At 43.8% G+C, this 27165-nt stretch overlaps 1 protein-coding gene across 1 annotated transcript; it reads right to left on the bottom strand.

Moving 5' to 3' along the window:
• Window positions 1-22537: 22537 nt before the first annotated feature.
• Window positions 22538-23989, bottom strand: LOC308311467 (ubiquinone biosynthesis monooxygenase COQ6, mitochondrial-like; the record flags this gene model as incomplete). The annotated part of the gene is made up of 1 exon (XM_080758155.1): window positions 22538-23989. One exon carries the CDS (start codon window positions 23987-23989, stop codon window positions 22538-22540), a length of 1452 nt encoding a protein of 483 aa, XP_080614281.1.
• Window positions 23990-27165: the final 3176 nt, after the last annotated feature.

Genomic DNA, 27165 nt, shown 5'->3' with positions numbered 1-27165 from the left:
ACTATACGTCCGTCCGTCCGTCCCCCCGTGTGTGTGCAGCCTGCATCTGAGACGGGCTAGACTGTATGTTGTCATGCGGAGCGACGCGGCGATAAATAAAATAATCATAGCGATATTGATTATTACAATGAACAAGCATAAACACACAGTTCACCTGAACAATGTTGCGAAAAAATAATTTTTTGAATGAGACTTTCACCCAGTATTCAAGCTAAATGTGACACCAAAATAGTGCATAAGTTGCTATGCTACCACGGCCACCAAGCCCGGCGAGCCCGCATAGAAGTCGTTGGGGAAAGCCCCTCGCCACTCTGACGTCAGAATCATGATAGCATTGTTTGATAGCAGTTCTTAGCTCCTGAGGGGCGTGTCAGCGGGCCTTTAAGCATTGCAATTGATTTTTGTATACTGTATACTGTAAGGTTTGCCCTTACAGATCAAAATGTCCTCATTACTTGCGCAAGCAGAGCGCGCAAGTAATATTTTCGCCCGTTCCGTATTCACCGTCCCAGCCAACCCGCCACTTTTGATGCGTATGCAAATAAAACAGCAAATTGTGCCTGATTTGCTGGGACCAGATTACATTCATGACCATATGTCTTACGTCATCATTGAGAGCTAGTCATACATATACATATGTAATTTGTCAAATAAAATAGCAAATTGTGCCTGATTTGCTGGGACCAGAGTACATGGTGTGTATATGTATGACTAGCTCTCAATGATGACGTAAGAAATACGGTCATGTATGTAATCTGGTCCCAGCAAATCAGGCACAATTTGCTGTTTTATATGCATCAAAAGTGGCGGGTTGGCTGGGACGGTTTTTGGCGCAAAGTAACCACAGTATACCGCTAATCAACTTACAAATTACATAGTATCTGTATGACTAGCTCTCAATGATGACGTAATAAATATGGTCATGTATGTAATCTGGTCCCAGCAAATCAGGCACAATTTGTTGTTTTATTTGCATACGCATAAAAAGTGGCGGGTTGGCTGGGGCGGTTTTTGGCGCATTTGAAAATATATGCCAGGGACCCCCATAAGAGAAGATTTTTACGGCTCTAGCAGTGATTTTCAGTTATTTACATTTCAAGGACCCCCAGTTTGACCTGAATTAGGCTACCGTTCCCCATTTCTATCTCTGGGACCCCACTGTATATTGCAAAATCAAAGTTAATTTAACTGAGTGTACAAATGTACAGTGAAATTGGTTTACCCATAGTATGTAGTACACTCTCAGAGTTTCAGACCCATAAGGGTCCATTTGGTTCCTAACTATCATTTAGCTGAGGACCCCTAGGGGTCCCCGGACCCCACTTTGGGAACCACTGGCCTACAAGCCAGTTGGTATGAGATGCTATTTTTGTGGCAATAAACCAGTTGAAAATATAATTAAATTCTAAATACTGTCTCTGCTATAATTTCCGGATTTGTAAATGGCTACATAAACCTTTGTTTTATGTAGGCCTGCTTTTTGATTTAAGTAAAAATATATATATATATATATATATATATATATATATATATATATATACTGTATATATTTATGAGAAGTTATTTTCATAACATCGTTAATTTTCATGTCTAGGAAAATATCTAGTGTGTGTGTGTGTGTGTGTGTGTGTGTGTGTGTTGCCTCCACACATTCCATTCAATTGAGCCCTTTTGTTGTCTCTCACAGCTGAGGACCTCAGGTCCAGCTGATGTTAATCTGCCTCTGACGGGAGGTTAGAGGAAGAGCAGAAGAAGCCAATATACGCATAAAAAGTGGCGGGTTGGCTGGGACGGACAAATTACATATATATACATAGTATATGTATATGTAATTGGTTGACAGTTTGTAGCGGTCGAAAGTACTTGCGCGCTCTGCTTGCGCACTAGTTGGCCATTTATCGCCTACTAGTGTGCAACAAGCAAGTATATGCACTCGACAGAGTGCAGTTCTAGTTTTCTGTGTTTCCTTAAGCTCACAATGTGGCGCGAAGCCACATGTTGTGAGCTTGTAGATCGGCTATTTTAACTAGGCTAAAGTTTGGGTGTCGGGGAGGGGGGACATCATGTTTTTGGTCACAGGCTAAAACGTTTTGGGAAACACTGGTTCAGAAGAAAACCTCTTTATTGCATACGGACGGTAACTATTAATTTATTTCAGTAAGTGCACCCTGGCCATTTTAACCCATTTAGACCTGAGCTCGATTCTAAAAAAATATCTTCTAAATCATGACAGTTTTCTGAAAATCTATGTTTCTATGTCAGTGGTGCAACCTTTTTCATGTCAAGGACCCCCAGAATTATCTGTATTTGGCTGCGGAGCGGACACCCATCTGAGAATATGTTGTTCCAGCGAAAGCAAAGATTTGAGTTAAAAAACATTCCTTTCAGAGCGAATTTGAATATATTATATTCAACGAGCTTGTAAATCTGCTATTTTTCAACAGCTAAATAATAACATAATGCTTATGTAGCCCCTAGAGGGAGGCATAGGTCAATATGTGACGTCATAAGTGACAGGGGTATTTAAAGCCTTTCTGAACAGGCAGGTAGCACATCTGAAATCCATTGGGCCTCACAACACTGCCAGTAAGTGTTGGTGAGAGGGGATGTGTGAGCCGATCTGTCAAGGGGTAAGCCTGTTTTCTTGTCTTTTGTATATGCACTTTTATTATATTTTTGTATGTTCTACAATGGGACTGTGTTATATTGCCAGGTCTGTACTATTGCTGAAATGGTGGATGTTTTCCTGTCAATTGTTTGGGGTGTGGCCTCCCCAAACGTGTAGGCATTGAAACTGAAGAAGTGTGAGTACTATTTTATCGTTTCTGCACAGCTGGGTTAATATATTTCCGGTATTCTATGATTCTGTAACTTTTGGTTCTAACTTTCATGGATTATGTGATTGCATAACAGCTACAGGTGGAGAAGAGGCCTGGTTGTTTTCCATTGTGAGAGGGTTCATGTGTTTATCTTGAGAGCTATTTGGTTAGGGGATCCTTTTATTGATTTGCATATTTACAGTTTATAGATTATATTGGGTTTATAGACCTTACATTAGGTTGTGAACTGTTTAGTGTTGAAATGTGTTAGATAGGGTTGGCATATAGATCCATGCTGTTCTGATAACTGTGTACTGAACTTTGGTTTTCATTGCTTATAGGTCCATGTTGAACAAGCGGGCCCTATGAAGGACCGCTGTTCCTTTCTCTTTTGGTTTGTTTGTTTTGTTTTAATAACCATTCTCCCCATTCCCAGTGTCATCTCAAACACTTTTAACAATTTTGCTATGCTGCAAATAAAGTAATTTTGTAACTTGTTTTTATAAATAAAATAATTGTTAATTTTGTACCACAATCTTGGGTCCTGTCTCAAATATTTATTAGCGGGGTTACACTTAATGCATTTAGACCTGAGGACGATTCTACAAATGCCTTGACATTAACATCCTGCCATCTTTCTGAAAGACCCATGTTTCTGTCAGTCGTTCTCAAACATTTTCATGTCAAGGACCCCCAAAAATATATGTAACTGGCCGCCGACCCCCATCTGAAAATATGTTGTTCCAGGGACTTCTAAATCATGACAGTTTTCTGAAAATCTATGTTTCTATGTCAGTGGTGCAACCTTTTTCATGTCAAGGACCCCCAGAATTATCTGTATTTGGCTGCGGAGCGGACACCCATCTGAAAATGATTCGATGCAATGTTTTATGACGGGGGGGGGCCTCTCCAATATGGCACAGTGTATGTATCTATATGGAAAAGCGCTGATTATCAAAACATAAAAATGTAATAGTAAATAGTACTAAACATGCAAGTGTGCCTCGCACGCTGTTAACACAGACCAGAGAACAGTCAACAGGAGAGGGGGCATAATTGGCGCACAGCGCAGCTGTGTGCAAATACAAAATATAACATACACTAGTGGCAGTACAGCAACCTGACCTTCAGAACACAATAGCAGACATAGGTCTATATTCACATTATAGCAGCCAGCAGCACACCAGAATACAATCTGCTGACCTTCCACGTTCACGACGTGAACATGTATTCCTTCTCCTCCTCCTATACAACTCTATAACGTTCTCATGTTACTACTTTTCTGAGCCATGCAAATAAACAACAACCCACTCTGACCGGAGAGGGAGAGATTCATGCGTCCTGTGCGTAAATCTAAACCAGAAACAGGACAGTCACTGCATCAGCAAGGAGGTGTGTGTGTGTGTGGGGGGGGGGGGGGGGGGTCTATAGTCTGGGGATAAAGTTTGCGCTTCTATCTGTTACTTCTCTGCCACAGTGCAGTTCAACATCAGCCATTCAGCCAGTCAATAGGGTCCAGGGACTTTAAGCAACGACTGTTTTCAGGACGGACACAGCATAAGAGAGGTGATGGAGCAATCGGTGTAAATGTATGACTGCTATAATTTCAATAAACATGGTTATGACATGGCGTTGTAGACAGACACTATGTGTAAGTGTAGGTTCTCCCATAGTAGAAAGGGCTGCGACAGAGCAGGTTTATGTATGTGCCCTCTCCCTACGCTCATTCTGTAGCTCACCAAACGTGAGATTTTTTTAACATGAACGCATCTAGACTATGACCCCGACAGGAATAAACCTATATATTTCCCAGTACATATACAGGAATGTGTTCAAACTAGTCCTTGATTCACAATGTAAAAGCAAGTCAGAGGTATGCATTTTAGCCAAAAACCATTGAGTGATTTAAAGGTGATGAGTTTAGTGATCAATCAACGCATTAAAACAATCAACAAGTTAAAACAGAGTCCTACCTGAGGTCCAGAAAAAGGTGAACAGCACCAATATTTGGCTAATATCCATATTTGTTTCTAGCTGTCAAAACAGATACATGGACGTTCAAGCATACATTAGTCTTTAAATGGGCATTCAGTCAACAAGAAGCAGTGTGGTCTGGTCTCTTTGGGGTCGGCACTTCGTGTTTTATCATGTTCTGTCATCAGTCATGTGGTTTCTCTGTAACGTCACGCTGCTCTTACTGACATTCTGACAGGAAATGCTTATCAACGTGCCAGTTGGAAAACCCAACACATCACCAGTAAGCCATGTCTGTGTCCATATAAGGCAATGGTCAATTCACACAGGAACACAGTCCTGTGTCCTAACAGGTTGCTGCTTGCTATCTGCAGCTGTCCCAACTATAGGCGTCGGTCAGAGCAGAAGTTAAAGGGCAAATGACATACCCCTCAGGGAGGTATTAAGGCTATTAAATTAGCATCTTGGATTATGACGCAATCTTGGGAACACACAATTTGACCAATAAAATGTATCTTGTATCTGGGCTGGGGCAGAGCGGCTCTGGGCTCTGGCTACTGCCTGCGAATTCCCTGTGGTAGACCTAGAATACCTGTGATCATTTAATTATACTTCGTACATTTTCATGTATCATGAAATCCGGGCTTAAAACCGGCGGCCTAAATGTAATAAATGCTCCGTTTGTACTCACCCATTAAATAATTCCAAAGACGTGGAGTGAAATTATGGTCCTCTAGTTTTATATCAGTGAAAGTTCTGGCACAAAACATGTATTTAGTCAATTATCAACACTTTTTCAAGAGATGCACACGGACATCTTTCTCTCCGGGCGAGGGGGGCCGGAAGGATCAATGAACTGATTTTACAAATACGTCCTGTTTACCGCAGACGTCATCACCAATTGACCAGGGAAACACAAAAGTTTGGGTCACACAATTGGCAGGTGGTGTGATTAATTACCCAGCACCTATCGCAAAGCACCTGCCAATTGTGTGACCCAAACTTTGGTGTTTCCCTGGTCATGCTAGTGGTTTTGGTGTCACATTTAGCTTGGTGAAAGTCTCATTAAAAATAAAAAATAAATCGATCGATCGATCGATCGAAATTCTTAGTTACAATGACATTGAGTTGAGGTGTTTGTGTTTTTAGGGTAACTGTTGCATAATCGCTATTTTGCACTCGAGCCCCGTGACCGGGCCATCTAGCCCTCTGTCCACGCCGTCAGAATGCCTCTCCCTGGGGCACTGCTATTCACAAGTAACCTGACCGCTCTCTCTCTCTCTCTCTCTCTCTCTCACACACACACACACACACACACACACACACACACTCACACTCAATCCAATTTCAATTCAAAGGGCTTTATTGGCATGAGAAAACATACGTTTACATTGCCAAAGCAGAAAGAACAATACAACAACACAGCAATACAATCAAAACAAAAATGATGTACATTTGAAGGTCAGAATCTTCAATAGATCAAATTCTATGTACCAAGGTCACTCAATGCAGGTATAGTGCAGGAATATACACAATGATTAGTCTTTAGGGTGGTTGTGTTCCATTTGATATCCTTCTGCTATACAATTTTACAATTTACAATTTAGGCATTTAGCAGACGCTCTTAATCCAGAGCGACTTACATTAAGCAAGAACAAAAGCATGGGAATACATCACATAAAAACATTCATCATGAAACATGCGTAAGCTAAGAAAGTAACAGTGGAATATCTATATAATGAAATTTATACGTATAAACTTTACATATATACTACTATGCTATACATATGTACTATGGCGTGCTATGACTATATACAATGCAATTCTAGTGCTGTCTACATAACATGCTATAAGTCTGTTTCAAATGCTATCTAAGTCTACAGAAGTGCTATCTAGGGTAGAGTAAGTGCTATGGGCCATGATGGAGTCTGAAAAGGTGGGTTTTCAGACTACGGCGGAAGATTGGGAGTGATGCTGCAGTTCTGACTGCCATGGGAAGTGCATTCCACAGTTTTGGAGCCAGAAGGGAGAAGAGTTTGGGACGTGTGGAGCGTTGTCCCGGCGTTTTTAGTGAGGGTACTTCCAGCTTCCCTGCGTTAGCTGATCTGAGTGCGCGGGAGGGTTTGTAGGGTTCACAGCAACTCACAAATCTTGCTGCTGTGTTTGCACATTGTTGTACTTCGCCCAGCAGATATGGGAGTTTTTTGTCATTGGTCATGTTTTCAAAATCTCTGTGTGTGGTTGTAATCTGTGGGAAGTATGTGTCTCTGACACTGCACTCACACTCTCTCTCTCTCTCTCTCTCTCTCTCTCTCGCTCGCACACACACACACACACACACACACACACACACACACACACACCGATATGGGGGGGGGGGCGGGACCTCTCTCTCTTCTAATAATAATATAGTCCTCACCTTGGACATTGGCCTATAGCAGCTGTCCGTTATTTCTTGGAAGCGAACAGCGCTGCTTTCTTTTTTGTCTCCAATTAATTCTGGGCCTTTGGGAGGGATCCAGTTTTAACCCAGAATTTACCCAAATCTCAAGCGCAATAGTTCAAAGTTCTCTCTAATTTCACAACGCATCGCAGCGCGACAACTTGTGAACTAGGAGATTAGATATATTCGAAGAAGCTATAGCATAGGAACCACTGGAAAAAATAACAAGCATCCGTGCGCAACTTGGAGCTCTCCAAATAGCCACATTCAGAAGGCTGTCTGCATGTGATTCTAATGTCTCCGTCACCACCAGAAGCATGATGAAATGACGAAACTTTCATCTCATTAATCATTGGCATGCACGATTGACATAGCGTTATTTAGGCTATAGGCCAAATGATCAACTTGTGGGTGATCATTTTATGTATCAAATATTATATTAACTCAAGGCAAGGCTACAACTTTGAATACAAATCTCGGAACTGGTGTAGAATGGAAAACAAAGCTTCACCTGGCGCGCACAGTCCCGCAACTCTACTCACTCACTCACTCACTGCTATTATTGCCTGTCTGTCCTTGAATAAACAGCGACTAGATTCAAGTGACAATGAGCAACGGACAAGATGCCAAATGTGTTTGAAGGTTTTAATTTATTCATAACTACTGCCATATGTCTCAAAACTAGCCTCCGCCAAGGTCCTTTCCAACTCACCCCCGCGAAAAGTGAAGAAAAGTCGCCCCGGAATTTCGAAAAGTGAAGACGGCTTGCCCCAAAGCCGTGAATAGCTCGCCCCCAAAGTGTGGTTATCTCGCCCCACAGCGTGGATATCTCGCCCCATGTTTATTTCTGCTTATTTCTCATATTAGAACCTTTAGAATCAATGTTGTATGTCAAAGGAGAACATTTAGAACCAGTTTGTTGTTGTTGTTGTTGTTGGTCAAATGAAAATGATGCATGCATGAGTGAATGGCTCACCCCCCTCCATTGTTCTGGAAATTCCATTCTGGAAAGGTGTTCCAAATGAACCGGATGTTGACAGAATGCATTGGATCTTAATGGAGTCCAGCGGACAAGGCATGAACAAACATCGACATGAATGCCCTTCTAAAAAATTATCGATGCTGACAGATGAAAGAAGACATGTCATATTTTCGGATACTATGTTTTATGATTTGCAAACTATATAATTATATTGATGTCTCGAAAGAGCACAATAAGAATTTCTGTACAGTATCGCGAGAATTCATTGACAAGCTGTTAAGAACTGAGATTCTCGCGATAACAGCCTATATGCATGTCTTTTAATACAAATAGCCTGTTATTATCAACAGATTTCATTTGAATCACCTTTTCAATGTGTTTTAGACGTGTAATTTCGCTAATTTCGTGTGTGTGTGTGTGTGTGTGTTCTACACTCCTAACACCAGCATGCCTGTTAGAGCATGAGGACCAGACAGGATTGGATTGCAGTGTCACAGTATTTATTCAGGCTTGTACAGAATAGATGATATTAGAACTTATGGTGTTAAAATAAAAATAAAATTGGTCATTGGTTAAAGAATTACGGTAAAAAAATAATAAACCTAACTAAATAATACAGCTATATAATGTATCTTTAAAATAAATATAAATATAATAAATACATTTTTTTAATTGTAAGGTAGACAATATGTTCCATTTCTTATTAGCAATCAAAATGGCGATCAGGGGTTGTTCATTTTCTCCAATCCTTTCAAAATAAGAACCAGGCAGAAATAGCTCCACACTTGAAATGCATGTCGTATATTGGCGCCCAGACATAGGCATTATAGAGTAGGCATATATATAGATAAATAGAGTTGGGGATACAATCTGGGGTAGATATGTGGAGAGACCCAGTCAGTAATCTGACTGCCTCCAACTAAAACAGCTGGAGGAAATCAAATTGGGCATGCAGAGGGATCATTTCACAAACCAAGCCACCCTTCCCCCTCAGAGGTAGAACAGAAGTTAGTAGCCTACTATGTTAAGATGGTTTCTGTTCTCATCAAGTCATAAATACATAGAGAAACACCTGTACTTACATCCACAACACAAGGTTATGTCATGTATTTCACATTGAGATATAAGGAGTTGTGGGTTAGATGTATTCTTATGTTTAAAGTGTGACCCTATTCTTAAGATAATATGAGCATTGAGCGATACTAAGGCCTAAGGGGAGACATTCCGCACCCTCGCCAGACATGGGTCATACAGGTCAGGTGGCTGGCTAGCACAAGGCTTCAACTGATGACTAACATCTGGTTATCATTAGGGTTTGACACACACACACACACACACACACACACACACACACACACACACACACACACACACATTGAATTATTTTATTTGGATCTGCACAAGAGGCGTAATACAATAGACCCAAACACTGATCAGAATTAGGTTATACATTATATGGTCCAACCAGATATAGCTGCTGCACATGCTTAACACACAGAGGGAAAAGAAGGGGGAAAAAAATATATAGCACATTGTTGACATACTATTACTTGACACTACTAGACAGGATGTTTGTTTTGGGTTATTTATTTTTAAGCCACCTAGTGATAAATGAAACAACGCCTTCTCCAGACAGACAGACTGCCCATAGTAGCTGAGACAGAACAGTATTTAGCCAGCTTTTTTGCATTTGTTTTTAGCAATCCACCCAATTGCAGACCCCTGAGCACAAGTTTATGGACATGGCCCAGACTTCCAAATACAAGGACAATAAGTTGACAGTTATATCCCAAGGCCATAATACGTTCCACCAGAAGCTGATATTTCATAAGTTTGGATGTAAAATAAGTGTCCATGTACAAATCAAATGGGCAGCCTATTTCAAATATAGTGAGTTTTTCTAATTTCATTGATGAACACAATATCTGGGGTATTTGGAATATTTTGTAGCGAATTGACATGCGTGTCATTGTGATCAAACCAGTCTATTTTTGTATTTTTGTGTTTATACATTCTTGTTGTCTTGTCCTGTACTCCTCTGATCTTGTCTGAGACCAGGTCCACCAGACAGTCATGTCTGGCAATGTACAGTCCTTTATAGTGGCTGCAACCATTTAAGATGTGTGCGACTGTTTCTTTGTCATGTGGTACTGGATGTAGGATGCAGTGTGGGTCGTGTGCTGATGGGTACCAGGTTGCCAAGTTGAACTTGGTCGGCAACACCTGTAAGCGGGCTTTAATAGTGAAAATGAGAATGTCCTCACCTATGGTGTTATTTGACAGTATAGACTAGAGTGTGATAATGAGTGGTTTGCAAAGGGAAGAAGAGCCAGTTTTCCCTGCAGCCTCAGACTGGTCCAGTGTTGTGCACTTTCTGATCGCTTCATTCCTAGAATGGTGGCTCTTGCGGTCGCGGATTTGATTGACAGTTCATGGTGCGCACCGTCCTGCTCGTAGGTCGCACATGCACGGACACGCGGAAGGCTTCAACTGATGACTAACATCTGGTTATCATTAGGGTTTGACACACACACACACACACACACACACACACACACACACACTGACACACACTGACACACACACACATGCACGCACATGCACAGGATTTAGTGCATGTATGTAGACACTATCAGTATATAAAGTGCCTCGTGTTGGAATAGGACTTTGCTTTCAGGAAACCATTCCTCCTGTCTGTCATGATGATTTTGGCTGATCTGAAATAAACGATATTGGAAAGAAAGGGATGCGCCTGGACTTCACTTTGTTCTTTAAAACCTGCATGGTATATTCTCCACCATTATCAACATTAATATACTACATGCACACTTAAAAAAAAAAGAAATAAAAATGCACTATAAATTCAGCCTGATGTGTGCACAGAGCAGGAAAATAGCTTCTCATCTACAGTCCACAATGTACTCCCTGCGACCTTAAGTAAGAGAAGTTAACTGAACAATATGCACAGTACAAAGTAGGCTATAGGAGTGTGTCAGTGTGTTGGTGTAGCTGTAGGTGCATAGAGAAATAAGCAAGAAACAATGGCTATGGGGACAAAAAGAGAATTGCACTCAATTCAGCCAACAGTCTCACTAATATTTGGACTGGGTAGAAGAGAGGTCGAACATGGAGAGATAGCTGCATGTTAGCCAAAGTTATCTTTTTCTTCTTTTTTTATAATAAGGGCAAGTTAACCTAGATTTACAGTAAGCGGGTGTGTTTATGTTTCAATGGCCTAGTGAGCCCATAATAAACATGGCATGTTATGTTGGTTACAGGTATGTCGGTTTACTTCTATTGGTAGAAGTACATTTCAGGGATATATACATTTTAATATTCATGTGTACAGGATGAATGTTAGGCCACAGTGATATTTTATAAGATGACCAAAGAAAAACAAATCAGGATTCCATTAAAGTTGAAATGTTTGGAGACAAAATGTAAACAGCTCTCCTCAAGAGAATACGTCAATCAATATTCAAAACAACCTTGAAATTAATATATCCCTCAACTTTGCCAACTCACTGCTCTCCTACAGCTTGGTTTTGCTGACCTGAATTTGGCAGAATTTGCTGGCTCAGGGAATACAACACGCAGATGTCTGCTAGAGGGCTATGATACTAAAAACACTCACCAGGACAAATCCATTCTCAAGGTAGGTGCTGTTTGAGCTGCGGTGTAGTTCCAGTAAAGCGTGCCAGTGTACAGGTTTCCTATCCTAAAAAACTGTTGATTAACACTGTAAGCATTCCCCATCAAAACTATAACCAGGTGTCAAAAAGGTGCAAGATGGCTGACAGTAACCATTGTAGAACACACCATTGTTTGCTGACCTTAGAGCCAGCAAACCAAGTATTTAAACATTTACTGGGAAATGTGTGTAACCCAGATTTTCTTAAGAATTCTTCTCAAGAATAGTAATTAATGAAACCTGACTCAGCTTTTCATCCCTGCTAGCGGTTGGTCTGTCAAATATCTCTCAAAAGCTTGAATATGTAAGTCCGTAGTACTGTAAGTATATTCTATTCCCCTGGAGTCATAGCCACGGCGGGAAGGCAGGTTAACCTCCCAGAGCCGTAGTCACAGCAGGAGGACGGTTTATACAATAGTCACAGCAAGACCGCAGGTTAAATGTTATGTTGTGTAAAATCAAACACACTTTATGTTGTATAGAATTCTCATGCTAAATTATATATTTTTTGTATTTTCTGTCTTTTGTATTAAGTGATCATCAGTGTATAGCTGGACCCATGTTTTAAAACGTGAGTGTTTTGCAATATTTCATTACTTTTAAAGGTGGCTAAGGGACTGATCGTTATTTATCAAAGGTTGGTATGGTGCAAAAAAGGGGGGGGTCATTAAACTATTTTTTGAGCCTGAGGGGGGGATATGTTTCTTTTTATTTTGGCTTGGGGGAGGTTGTACAACTTTATTTTGCTGAATTTTGTATTTAAAAAATGTTTTGATTATTTTGTTTTTCATAGTGTTTTACTATATCTATCTATATAAAGTTTACCCTGTGTGGCGACTCTGGCGAGTGTACTTGGTATCTTCCATGTGTGCGCAACTGCGCATGCAAATAGAACAGATCTACAAGCTAACAACGTGTTGCTTGGTGACACGTTGTTAGCTTGTAGATCTGATTCTGTTCTACCAGCAAAGGTCCCTCCCCCGGCCGCTGATGTAGTTTGCTACGTCTGACGTATACCCACTTCAAAACAGCGCGGGACAGATTGATTCTGCGTTCATAACATTTCCAGTAGAAAAAGCGAAAAATGTTTCAAGCTATGAACCGCGATGTTTGAATTGTGGGCCAGCAGCAGCAGGCCGCTGAAAAGAGCGAGTGTTGTCGGTCAGAGTCAGAGAGGAGGAAGGCGAGGAGCTGCTTAGCCAGCAGGTTGACAGCACCGCTGCTGAGGTTGCGGTGGTGGTGTGAGGTGTCACGGTGAAACCCAGCGCCGCATCACTGAGTCAGGAAAATGTAAGACTGAGATGATAATAACAACAATAATAATAATGTTGGGGCTGAGGTCGTGGATGATGTTAAGATATAAACTTCTCACAAGTTACTGTTTGTGACTGAAGTTGCTTGTGAACGAAGCTCCTCCACAGAGAAAGTAGCAAAACATCACAGGAACACCTTGAGGCCTTTATGTTGATGGGCATGGAACATTTTGATGGAAGAGACTCTACCGTCTTTGGACAACGCATCGTCAACAACTCAACATGGTGGCAGGCGAGACAGATTCTCATTCAGAATACGGTAGGGCTGGTCTAAAAGCATGCAGCTATCATGTGCATCTTTGCGCACTCGCATTGCAATGGTGGATTGTTGGTGTGTGCGTCACAGTAGCCAGGGCTGCCATGTCTCACCCTTTGAGTGTGACAGTCACGCAATTTAACCCTGCGGTGCCATGTACTTTTGTCTGCGTATGTGGTTGTAATAGATTAAAGAAAGAGTTATACTATTCGGTGGTGCCTGGCTGGCTAAATGAGCCGAGCAGGCAGTTGAACGTTGGGGTTGCGCAAATTGTGCTTTTCTCTGTGGAGTATGACGCTGTAGTATTATGGTATGCGACTGCGTGACATATTTATTTAGCATTCATTCATTTTCATCATCCTGGGCTTGGGCACAGAGGCGAGGGGTGCCCACTGCCTTGGCAGCTTGGCTAGAATGACTTTACGCACAAGGCTCACCTTAAAAATAGACATGTATCTAAGCTCATACATTTGCGTCGCGTCATCAGCGTGTTGTTGTGAGCTGTAGGTCTGCATATGCTATTTTCGAAGCTGCCAGATTCATATTTAAATCTTTAGTTGGAAGAATGCAATGGCATATCATCAGTGTTGAGTGTTGACTATAATGTAATGACGGATATGGAACCAAATGAACCCCAGACGGCCGCCGCCTAATAAACGATTACGTTATGCTGCTATACTGTTGGTGTGAATATAAAATAAATATGGTCTATGGTGTTTGGGGGGGGGGGGGGGGGGGCGGGGGGAGGTCATATATATTCTTCCAGTCCCTGAGGGGGGGTCCCGAAAAAAATATTTGGAGGCTGGGGGGGGATGAGGTAAAATAAAAAAATGAAATCACATCTGCACCACCCCCCCCTGGTGGATAAATAACGATCAGTCCCTAAATATCATATGGTTTGTACAATTGTAACTACTGATTATTGCAAGAGAAGAATATATATAACACTGAATTTTAAATATGTTGGCATAACACAATGTCATGGCACAATGTCCTTTTCTTTTAAGCATTTTGATTTACAAAACCTTTCCACAATATATTGTCATGCCAGGTTTCCAAAACAGCCTGAAAATAGCCAATCTACAAGCTCTCAATGTGTCATGTTTTCTGTGTGTCTGTGTGTCCAGAGCTAATCTCACAAGATGCTGGACTGTTCAGCTAAGATTGGGAACATCTTTAAGGTCACAATGACAATACCTGGTTCAAAAGTACTTTCCTATGAGTTGGCCCTTGTGACTGTCTGTTGTTGTAGCTAATATGTCACTGTAAACAAGTGATATGCCATCCCTAGTGACAGTTGGGTACACCAAGGAAAAGGGATGCAGGCTTTCCAATGAAACTGCCAGGACGGGAAAAGTTCATACAAAGTTCAAAACTTCATACTCTGCCTTTGACCTAAAAATGATACAGTAGCTTCTGTTTATAATTATGGAAGCATACCAACCCAAAAATAGGTTAAATATGTTACCGCCGGCACCACCACGTCATCCTGGCCCTTGACAAATGTCCAACTTGGGTCAGTTAAATAATTCATTGGGTTTTGTTTTGGTTATACATTGAAAAGACTCCTCTGGTTTTTCCAGAGACTTGTTGACCCCGTACCACCGTCTAATATCAGATCACTTAACAAAATACCACTGCTATGACGCTCGCACCCCGTTGGCTACAGCAGCACAGTTGCCAAGCACCTCTCCTCCAGTTGCTAGGGCGTACGAGGCCGGCACCGCTGCCAGAGCAGTGGCCACTGCCACCGTGGCGCCCCCGGTAGCGGAGAGGTACATGTAGTGGTGTGTCGTGGACGCGGGAGTAGTCCCGGTCAGTCTTTGTGAGGAGGAGATGCTGCTCTCCGGGCTGGAGCAGGGTCTGGCGGGTGAAGATTTCTCCGTCCGCCAGGCTCTATGGCAATGGTTGACCCCTCGTCTCGGGTAGCAACAGCAAACAGATGGTGTATTTGAGTCGGAGCTCAGTCAGGTCTGTCACTCTTCTGAGACAGGAGGGTGAGGTCTGTAAGAAAGAAAGTAATGCTAATGACTATACTGTATATTTTAAAAGAAAAGGAAGTCCGCACAGCAGCTCTGCTCCACAGTGTTTTGTTTATTTAAATAACATAAAGTGACAAAAAAGTCACTTTGTCAGTTTAAATGAACAAAACACTGTGGAGCAGAGCTGCTGTGCCGAGTCTGCCGACTTCCTTTTCTTTTTTACTGTATCTGCCTTTGTCTAGCACCAGCGAGGGACTGGGTGTGTGCAACCCTCTTGTTTTTTAAACTTTTTTATACTGTATATATTACCATGGCAATGCATAATAATAATTATGACTACAACTGCACTCTGTCGAGTGCCAACTTGCGCGTTGCACACAAGTAGTACTAGTGCACAAGCAGAGCGTGCAAGTACTCCCGACTACTTTAATGCATGATTCTCAAGTATAGTAACTTATTCTGTTTCCCCCGGGGCATGGGAGGGCGAGGGCGGGTGGATAGATATGAGGGTTTGTTCTGTTCTGTTTTCCTTTGTTTTGTTTACTGTTCTGTTTTGTTTTATCCCCTGTGTCTCGTTTGTGGTCATGTGTCTTGTGTTTTGAATGGAAAAAGCCCAATAAAAATATATAAAAAAAAATAATAATAAGTACTCCCGACTGCTACGAACTTACTATCAGCCCCTCTGTAAAATATTGAAATTAAATACTAAAACAACAAATAAACCTTTAAAGAAATCCAACATTAATATAAAATACAATTATTTTGTTTAAAACAGTTTTAAGTTATAGAATATGACCACCATGACATCATACATACATACCACTTTTGGTCCAACCGACCACAATACTGGTGCGCTCTGCTTGTGCAAGTAATAATAATAAATAATGCATTCTCATGTGGGGGTAAAAATGTCATCCAATCGGGAGAGTAAAAACTAGTAAAACTTTACTATTAGTAACTAATAACTTCATGTAACTTTACGGCTATTTGTGAAAGATGTAACTAATAATGTATGTTCTTAACCTTTGCAGCCATGTCCTGGAAACATTGACTGTTGGTGACACGTTGGTGTTGACTGGCAAGCCTGGACCTAGTTCACAACAATCACACCCGTGTGAAGTGAGTGGTGCAACTCTGTGTGGGGGTTTCTCTACCGAAATGGTAGAGAAATGACAGTTACCATGTGGGGGTCCCTCTACTGTACCCTCTACTGTACTGTACGGTCACTGTACTGTACTAGCACACCCGAAAGCATCATATATACAGTTAATATGTGCATGTGTGTTTGTGTGTGCGTTAGGTTGCGCACAGGTGGTGAAAAACAACCATGTTTTCGTGCTCATACCCAGACACCCAGCCACCCAGCTACCCACACTAGAGTTCTCATTTTCTGCCCGAACATTTTAGGGCCGGGCCGAGCCTCGGCTCTGTGATTTTCCGTGATTTTTTATTTATTTATTATTATTATAAAAATAAAAATAATTTTGTTTGTGTAATGTTGTGTATTTATTTATTATGAAGAGGGTTGCGCTGCTGAATCTTGGCGATTCATTTTTACTATTGTGGAGTGAAGCGCAGTAGCCACTTTCACTTTGTGAGAGAGAGTGCCTGCAATTGCACAGACAGACAGGCGTGCGCACGCTGCCAATGGCCTGGGGCTCTAATTGCACCGAAGTTGCGCACCGAATAGCCATTCGATCTACAAGCCCTCTGAAGTCACACAATGCATTCACGATCTAACACCTTTAGTATGGAGATCGGTTCCTAACAGGGCCATAAATCAGACAAGTGGCAGGGTATGCGATGGCCTTGGGCGTGTCAGCCTAGGTTAACAACAGGTCAGTCTAAAAAACAAAACAGAGTGCAGTACTACAATAAAGAAGATGGATGTGATTGTGATAAAAAATAAATTTGAAACGGGAGAATACACTGTGATTGAAAACAAGAAGGGGAAGGTTTGCCCAGGGGCACCAGCGCCAGGAGCCTCGCAGACGAATTATTTGTTGTAAAGCGTGCTGAATCTGTCCCTCTGCGGGTCAAGCAGGCAGTGACAAAACAATGCGTCAAATTCTGCGCAAAGGACATGAGGCCGTTCTTAATTGTGGAAGGGGAAGGCTTTCTCGAATTGGCCCAGGAGCTGATAAACGTCGGGGCTACGCACGGAAAAGTGCCTGCAAGCTCCGTTATCCCCTGCCCGAACACTATACAGAAGCACTGCAAGGCCATGGCTGAGGAGAAAAGGGGGGCCTTAATAGCGCAGTTAAAAAAACACCTGAAAAAAGGAGTGTGGACCGATGATTTCAGGAAACTTCACTGCATGGCCATTACATGCCATTATGTGAAGGAGGATTTTAGTTTGGTTGGGAAGAACCTGGCCACAATGATGTTTCCACTGGAGGAAAAAAAAAACGGGGAAAACATCAGGAGAGAGCTCGTTAAGATCCTGGTGACGAGATTTGGTCTTGATCCGCTTTCTCTGTCCAAAATCGTTTGGGTCACTGACCAGGGCTCGAACATTGTCAAGGCCCTAGAGCCCTACGTCAGACTTGACTGTCAGGATCACGTTCTGAATACAGTACTCAGGCATGGGCTGAACGTTGATGACGCTCTTAAAGCGAAGGCCTCCGACATAGCGGAAACAATAACCGCAGCGAAAGCCCTTGTGAGGTAAGCTTTGTTTACCCCTGGCCTATACAATACATAACACTTTGATGGATATGATTATGATACTATAATTAGGCTATTAATACTTATTATTTTATTATTAATCAATAGATATGCCAAGCAGTCGGGGTTGCAAGCGTCTCTTTCCAAGACCCTGCTGCAGATGGTGGACACGAGGTTCAGCTCGATGTCACTCCAGTATGCGTTCTATCCAGGACATATATACAGAGCTGCACGAGAAGATGGAGGCTCGTGGCGAGGCTGATAAGGTGGATAAAGTTGCCAACGACATGCTGGCCTTTCTTGTGGCCTTCCTCGAGCCCTTTCGGGACGCACAGCGCGAGCTGGAGGGGGACAAATACATTTGACTCCACCCTCTCATTCCTCCCCCACATAAACCAGATCACCCGAACCGCCTTCTTCCACCTCAGGAATATCGCCCGCCTCCGGCCTTCTCTGTCTCTCACTGCCGCTGAAACCCTCATACACGCATTCATCACATCCCGGATTGACTACTGCAACAGTATACTCTATGGCACCACCTCCAAAGTCCTCAATAAACTACAACACGTGCAAAACTCCGCTGCCCGCCTGCTCACCAGTACACGCTCCAGAGACCACATCACACCCGTCCTCCACGACCTACACTGGCTTCCCATCAAACAAAGAATTCACTACAAAATCCTGCTCACCACCTACAAAGCTCTCAATAACCTGGCTCCCCCCTATCTTTCCGATCTTCTTGAACCATATGTCCCCCCCCCGTTCCCTCAGGTCCAGTGAAGCCAACCTCCTGAAGGTCCGCAAGGCCAAGTACCGCACCTGGGGTGACAGGGCCTTCTACGTTTCGGCCCCCAAACTCTGGAATGAACTCCCCAACCACCTCAGAGCTGCTCCCTCTCTCCTCTCTTTCAAAACCTCAGCTTTCCCCAGTTGACGTCTCGCTTATCCTTTTATCTTTTTAACCCTGTATCTGTTATGTTTTATTTTGTCTTTTTTCTCTTAATAAAGTCTGTTCTTAGTGTTCCCTGTAAAGCGCTTTGGGTATTCAGAAAAGCGCTATATAAATCTGAGCTATTATTATTATAAATACCCCACTCTTCAGCTCGTCTGTCTGTGGTCAACAAAGCTGCAAAGCATTGTCGGCCAAACCCACTCGACACGGCACAGCAGGCTTTTGTGCGTCAGCGCCATGCAGAGTGGATGGACAAGAAAATAATATTGCATGATCTCCACAAGGCTGCAACTTTTCTGTGGCCCAAATACAACCAGCTGCGCATGATGGAAAGGCACGAAAGGGACAATGTGCACGAGTATGTCAAGTTGCGTTTAGCAGCAGGTCTGCCAGCAGCAGCGGTGGTTGTTGAGGGGGAGGATGCCGCTGGCATTGCGAGTGGTGATGAATCTGATGCAGCGGCTGCTGCGCCCACTCCTAAGCGCGCCCGTCCTGCATTTGATGCATGGGAGAATGTGTTCGCAGAGGAAGAGGAAGATGATGAGGTGGAGAGCTACATCAGACAGAGGCCAACTATGAGCGACGAGAAGGATGTGCTGGGCTGGTGGAACTCAAACTGCAAAACCTATCCAAAACTCTCTCAGTTGGCAAGACAAATTCTATGTGTGCCAGCCAGCAGCAGCAGCAGCGAGAGAGTGTTCAGTGCAGCAGGCCGCACTATCGAGGAGAGGCGAACACGACTTGCTCCTGAAACGGTCGACGCACTTCTCTTTCTCCATGCGCAATAGGCCTTTGGCCATTAGGAGGATAAAGATCGATTTGCTGTGTTGCGCTTTGTGTGTTTTTTATATATTTATTTTATTTAAAATGTTAAAGTTTGAAGTGCTCTTTGTATTTATATTTTAGGTGTTCAAATTGGCTATTTTTTTATTTTATTGTGTGCAAGAAACTCGGTTTCTGCCTATAGCCCTTTTATTTATCACTGACACTGTTTCACTTTATCGCTGCTGTTTTAACTGTTATTTCTTTTCTTATTCCGTTTACTTTAGTTATTGCACTACGAGTTTATAGTTAGTATTTTTTATTTTATTTTTTTGCTGCTGTTTTTTAAGCAAACAGAAACTCGGTTTCTGCGATTTTCTTTTCTTCCGTTTATATGTGCGTGTGCAATGATTATTAATGTTGGTTTGTTAAGTGCACGACTGTGCTGCGGCTGCTGCCTCCTGCCTGTTATTATTTTTAATAAAGTGTTTGATTGTGGAGTTAAAGTATCGTTTGCTGTGTGATATTTTATAAATATGGTAGCCAAATAGTAATGGTCAATCAATGATAATGATAGAAAAAACAAAGATTCAAACTCAAAGGCTTTAAAGTTTATTTTGCAAAATGATGATGATTGAATTAAGTGCCTGCCCTGCACTGTGTCGACAACAACAGAACAGAGTTCCTGCCTGGCCAGATTCATGACATGAGGAGGTGAGAGAGGTGTTAGTTCATGTGTTTACTGTTTAGGAATAGACAAAGGAAACAAAGCAAGAAAGCATTAACAACATTTGCATAACCGTCCGCGCTCCGCCTCATCGCATTTAAGATGCAGGCAGTGGCACGCAGCCCCACGGCTCAAGCCTCACATTCCACAGTTACACGCACAGTGACAGTACAAAACAGTAACACACTATGAAGTTAAGTCACAGTAAAAAATCAGTAGCCTACTTGTGTTGTGTATTATGGTCTATTGGTCTCTGCCTGACTGTAATGTTATCATTGGACATGATGTGAAAGAAAGTTTCCATTTCGCCGATTATAATTAGTAGGCTAATATAATTAAGTCTGTTCTTGACTCACCACTCTAGAAATGGCATTGGCGCCTATGCGCCTATGCCATCTAGTGGCGATATTCTTTTCTTTTTTTTTTTGGGCTTTTTTAGGGCTTTCAGGTCTAACGTTGCGGTAATTAATAGGGCCGGGCCTCGGGCCCATCCAGTTAGGGCCGGGCCATGCAGGGCTTCAAATTTTGGGCCCGATGAGAACTCTACTCCCACCATACCCTGTGTCTAGTTCCTGCCTAGTGCCCCTGTGTGTCACCTTTATAAGTGGTCACCTTCTATGTGCTGTGTTTCTCAAGCCTGCCACCAGGTGGTCAAAAATAATACTGGTAATAATAATACAAATAATGCCTCTCTTCTAATGGCTCCTACACATCCTATATAAGGCAAAAAAAGTCCAAATTTCATCATTCTTTAAGTAGCATGTGACATATGAAACTAGGGGGTTTTCATGATTCTGAATCCATTCCAAGCATTAGTTTTGCACTCCTTGGGAGGAAAACGGCCATAGCCGTCCTCACAAACGTGATGAGGTCAGCACATTTGGTGTATTTGGTGTATATGGCCTAAGGAGTGTTTTTGTGCAAAACTAATGCTTGGAATGGATTCGGAACCATGAAAACCCCCTAGTTATGTCACATGCTACTTAAAGAATGATGAAATTTGGTCTTTTTTGCCTCATATAGGATGTTATGGGTATGATCACATATTATGCTAATAACTGACCCAACTAATGAGTCCAATCAAACGGCCACTGCAGGACCAATATCACCTTGATTTTGATTGCATATAGCAGTGTTGTTTTTGGCAGCACATTTTGATTTTAGTTTCAGTCATAGTCTCTTGAATAGTTTTCATTTAGTTTCAGTCACATTTTAGTCACCTGTGTTAAGTCTAGTTTCAGTCGACTAAATATCATGTGAATTTAGTCGACTAAATCTACAGTTGATGTGTTTTGTCTTGACGCCTTCGTAATGGCTGATTTTACTCTCACTGTTTTCAGCATGCAACCAAGTGTATACAATGACTCATGCTGGATCTCTTGTCCACTAGTCCCTAACACTTTAGTCTAGTATTTATTTGTTGACGAAATTGTCAGTATATTTAGTCTTAGTTTTAGTCATCATAGCTTAGTTATGCTTTAGTTTCCATTTAGTTTTCGTCAGTGTAAAAAGAGTCGACGAACATTTTTCGTCATTAGTTTTAGTCGACGAAAACACCACTGTTGCATATAGGGCCTAAATGGCTAAATGGAAACCAGACCGCAAGGACTTGATGAACTATTCACAATTATGAAATTATGCCCGATTTCTGATCTGATTTCTGGACCAACGCCCGTTAATAAAGTATTAATTTATTACTAAAAGTAGTAATCAATAAATAGCCTATACTCATTTCCAAGTGTCTGTTTGACACAAATTAAATGTTGAAAAATGCAAGGTTTGTTTCTACTTTGATTTGACATCGTATTAGATTTTTCCATTTTAAATTTTGTTTGCCGATTAAATAATTGGGATTAGTTTGAGACCGTTCCGATATGGCATTTTTACGGCCGATACGGCAGATTCCCATTATGCCACCGATGATATCGTGCGTCACCACGACCAATCAATCCGAGTCAACCAAAACCTGTCACTTGCTTGCAAACGCCACGATGTGCTCTTTCAGCGTAGGAAGCACGTTGGTGGCCAGCATAGCGAAGGTGCGCAGGAGGACCAGGGGCGCGGCGTCGGTGGAGTAAAGACGTTTCACGAGGTCGACGGCGGCCATCATGGGGAGGTTGTGCCGCCGTCGTTCCGCTTGGTACTCCAGCAGGTGGCGCGCGGCTCCCAGGTCCTTCCCGTCGGAGGCCGCTCGGCTCAGGACCCGCGCGAGGCAAGCCACGTCCCCGAAGCCCAGGTTGGCTCCCTGGCCGGCCAGCGGGTGCAGGCGGTGCGCCGCGTCCCCGACCAGCACCACCCGGCGCCTCGTGTAGTCCGCGGCGTGGCCCAGTCCCAGGGGGAACGCCGCGCGGCTCTTCGGGCCGACGCCGGACACGCGCGGGGGAAGCTGGCGGCGCGCCGCGCCGGCGGAAGAAGACGGCGTCAGAACCGACAGCGCGCTGCGGAACAGGGAGCCGGACCGGTTCCCGTCGCTCCGGAAGGCGGAGTTGACGGCGTCCGCGAAGCTCCCCGGGTCCAGCTGCAGCAGTTCCCGCGCGCGGCGGAGGCCGGTGGACCACACCAGAGAGCTGCGCGTGTCCGACAGCGGCAGCATGGCCACGGGCCCCGCGGGGAGGAACCTCTGCCACGCGACCGCGTTCTCCGCCGCCGCGGGCTCCGACAGGTGCAGCACGGCCACCACGGCCGACTGCTCGTAGCTCCACCCCGCCGTGCGGATCCCCGACGCTCGCCTCGCCACCGAGTTGGCTCCGTCGGCGCCGATCAGGAGCTTGGCTCGGAGCGTCTCTCCGCCGCCCAGCGTCAACCGGACCCAGGGCGCGGAGTCGGCGGCGGCCACGGAATTCGGCCAAGCGTAACCCGCCACCTCGGAGCCGTACTTGACCTCCACGTTGTCGGGGAGACCGTCCAGCCGTTTGGAGAGGGCGGCCGCCACGACGTCGTTCTCCACGACGTAGGCCATGTCGCCGCCGCCGCCCCGCGGGTCGTCCTCGCGATGGAACGTGATCAGGGCGTCGGAGCAGGCGTCCCAGACCTGCATCGTCCGATAGGGCTTGCACCTCGCGGCCGTGATGTGGTCCCACGCTCCCACGCCACGAAGGAGGGCGGCGGAGCCGCGGCTGATGGAACTGACTCTGGCGCTGTAGTGTTCGGGGACGCCGTCCATCGCTTTCTTGCCGCCCGCTTCGAGCAGCAGAATCCTCTTCCCCTGCAGATTGGGATCCGCGCCTAAACAACAAGCCATGGCCGAGCCCACCATCCCTCCTCCGGATATGACGACGTCATAGACGTCATCGCCCTGGTCGTTCTGTGTGCTCGCTGGTCCTCGACTAATGGTCGTTGTTACAGTAGACGGGTGCTTCTTCGTGATGTAACACCGGCTAAATCCTTTCAAAGCCAGCGACGCTTTTGCGAGACCACGCATCACAGTGTACTGTGCGCTCACTGCACAACTCACCGACTCTTCTCCGTTCACTGAAACTCCGTTCACTGAAACGATCTCCGTGAATAAATGAATAGAATCACACCCGTGTGAAGTGAGCGCCGGATCTCTTATCATCGTACATCATCTCGTTCTGGCCAATCACAATTTGCATCCTCACTTGTCCGTCTTCACTTTGCTGCCCTCACTTTTATCATCAATATGTACTTGGCTCAGCCAATAAAATCATCGCTAGGATGAGGCCCTCAAACAAAGGAGGCCCTCAAAAAGCTATGCATTATGCACAATGAGCTATAGAAACAATCAATGCATTGATGTTAATATAACATACCGGTAACAAGTTGTGTTATAGAGAGGAGTGACTTCATACACTTCCAAATTAGGTTGGAGACTGGAGATGACATCATTGTTACGCCCACAAATCAACCATTCATTAGCATGGTTATACATTGTATATATATATATATATATATATATATATATATATATATATATATATATATATATATATTAGAGCTGGGACTCGATTAAAAAATTAATCTAATTAATCAGAGGCTTTGTAGTTAATTCATCTAGATTAATCGCATATCATTATTTCACCCAAGAACTGTGAGAGCCATTTTTTCAAATGGATTTTGGTATACTAGTGAATCAATGAATAGTGAATACATAAGTTTATGCAATAAAACATTGTTTTTGTAGTAATAGGGATAATAGTTCTAATAAAAATAATTTTGTTTGTGTAATGTTGTGTATTTATTTATTATGAAGAGGGTTGCGCTGCTGAATCTTGGCGATTCATTTTTACTATTGTGGAGTGAAGCGCAGTAGCCACTTTCACTTTGTGAGAGAGAGTGCCTGCAATTGCACAGACAGACAGGCGTGCGCACGCTGCCAATGGCCTGGGGCTCTAATTGCACCGAAGTTGCGCACCGAATAGCCATTCGATCTACAAGCCCTCTGAAGTCACACAATGCATTCACGATCTAACACCTTTAGTATGGAGATCGGTTCCTAACAGGGCCATAAATCAGACAAGTGGCAGGGTATGCGATGGCCTTGGGCGTGTCAGCCTAGGTTAACAACAGGTCAGTCTAAAAAACAAAACAGAGTGCAGTACTACAATAAAGAAGATGGATGTGATTGTGATAAAAAATAAATTTGAAACGGGAGAATACACTGTGATTGAAAACAAGAAGGGGAAGGTTTGCCCAGGGGCACCAGCGCCAGGAGCCTCGCAGACGAATTATTTGTTGTAAAGCGTGCTGAATCTGTCCCTCTGCGGGTCAAGCAGGCAGTGACAAAACAATGCGTCAAATTCTGCGCAAAGGACATGAGGCCGTTCTTAATTGTGGAAGGGGAAGGCTTTCTCGAATTGGCCCAGGAGCTGATAAACGTCGGGGCTACGCACGGAAAAGTGCCTGCAAGCTCCGTTATCCCCTGCCCGAACACTATACAGAAGCACTGCAAGGCCATGGCTGAGGAGAAAAGGGGGGCCTTAATAGCGCAGTTAAAAAAACACCTGAAAAAAGGAGTGTGGACCGATGATTTCAGGAAACTTCACTGCATGGCCATTACATGCCATTATGTGAAGGAGGATTTTAGTTTGGTTGGGAAGAACCTGGCCACAATGATGTTTCCACTGGAGGAAAAAAAAAACGGGGAAAACATCAGGAGAGAGCTCGTTAAGATCCTGGTGACGAGATTTGGTCTTGATCCGCTTTCTCTGTCCAAAATCGTTTGGGTCACTGACCAGGGCTCGAACATTGTCAAGGCCCTAGAGCCCTACGTCAGACTTGACTGTCAGGATCACGTTCTGAATACAGTACTCAGGCATGGGCTGCACGTTGATGACGCTCTTAAAGCGAAGGCCTCCGACATAGCGGAAACAATAACCGCAGCGAAAGCCCTTGTGAGGTAAGCTTTGTTTACCCCTGGCCTATACAATACATAACACTTTGATGGATATGATTATGATACTATAATTAGGCTATTAATACTTATTATTTTATTATTAATCAATAGATATGCCAAGCAGTCGGGGTTGCAAGCGTCTCTTTCCAAGACCCTGCTGCAGATGGTGGACACGAGGTTCAGCTCGATGTCACTCCAGTATGCGTTCTATCCAGGACATATATACAGAGCTGCACGAGAAGATGGAGGCTCGTGGCGAGGCTGATAAGGTGGATAAAGTTGCCAACGACATGCTGGCCTTTCTTGTGGCCTTCCTCGAGCCCTTTCGGGACGCACAGCGCGAGCTGGAGGGGGACAAATACATTTGACTCCACCCTCTCATTCCTCCCCCACATAAACCAGATCACCCGAACCGCCTTCTTCCACCTCAGGAATATCGCCCGCCTCCGGCCTTCTCTGTCTCTCACTGCCGCTGAAACCCTCATACACGCATTCATCACATCCCGGATTGACTACTGCAACAGTATACTCTATGGCACCACCTCCAAAGTCCTCAATAAACTACAACACGTGCAAAACTCCGCTGCCCGCCTGCTCACCAGTACACGCTCCAGAGACCACATCACACCCGTCCTCCACGACCTACACTGGCTTCCCATCAAACAAAGAATTCACTACAAAATCCTGCTCACCACCTACAAAGCTCTCAATAACCTGGCTCCCCCCTATCTTTCCGATCTTCTTGAACCATATGTCCCCCCCCCGTTCCCTCAGGTCCAGTGAAGCCAACCTCCTGAAGGTCCGCAAGGCCAAGTACCGCACCTGGGGTGACAGGGCCTTCTACGTTTCGGCCCCCAAACTCTGGAATGAACTCCCCAACCACCTCAGAGCTGCTCCCTCTCTCCTCTCTTTCAAAACCTCAGCTTTCCCCAGTTGACGTCTCGCTTATCCTTTTATCTTTTTAACCCTGTATCTGTTATGTTTTATTTTGTCTTTTTTCTCTTAATAAAGTCTGTTCTTAGTGTTCCCTGTAAAGCGCTTTGGGTATTCAGAAAAGCGCTATATAAATCTGAGCTATTATTATTATAAATACCCCACTCTTCAGCTCGTCTGTCTGTGGTCAACAAAGCTGCAAAGCATTGTCGGCCAAACCCACTCGACACGGCACAGCAGGCTTTTGTGCGTCAGCGCCATGCAGAGTGGATGGACAAGAAAATAATATTGCATGATCTCCACAAGGCTGC

This window comes from Protomyctophum bolini (assembly GCF_963924005.1).
Source record: "Protomyctophum bolini genome assembly, chromosome: 24".
NCBI lineage: Eukaryota > Metazoa > Chordata > Actinopteri > Myctophiformes > Myctophidae > Protomyctophum > Protomyctophum bolini.
The sequence above is the reverse complement of the archived record's forward strand: the minus strand, read 5'-3'. Positions and strand labels throughout refer to the sequence as shown.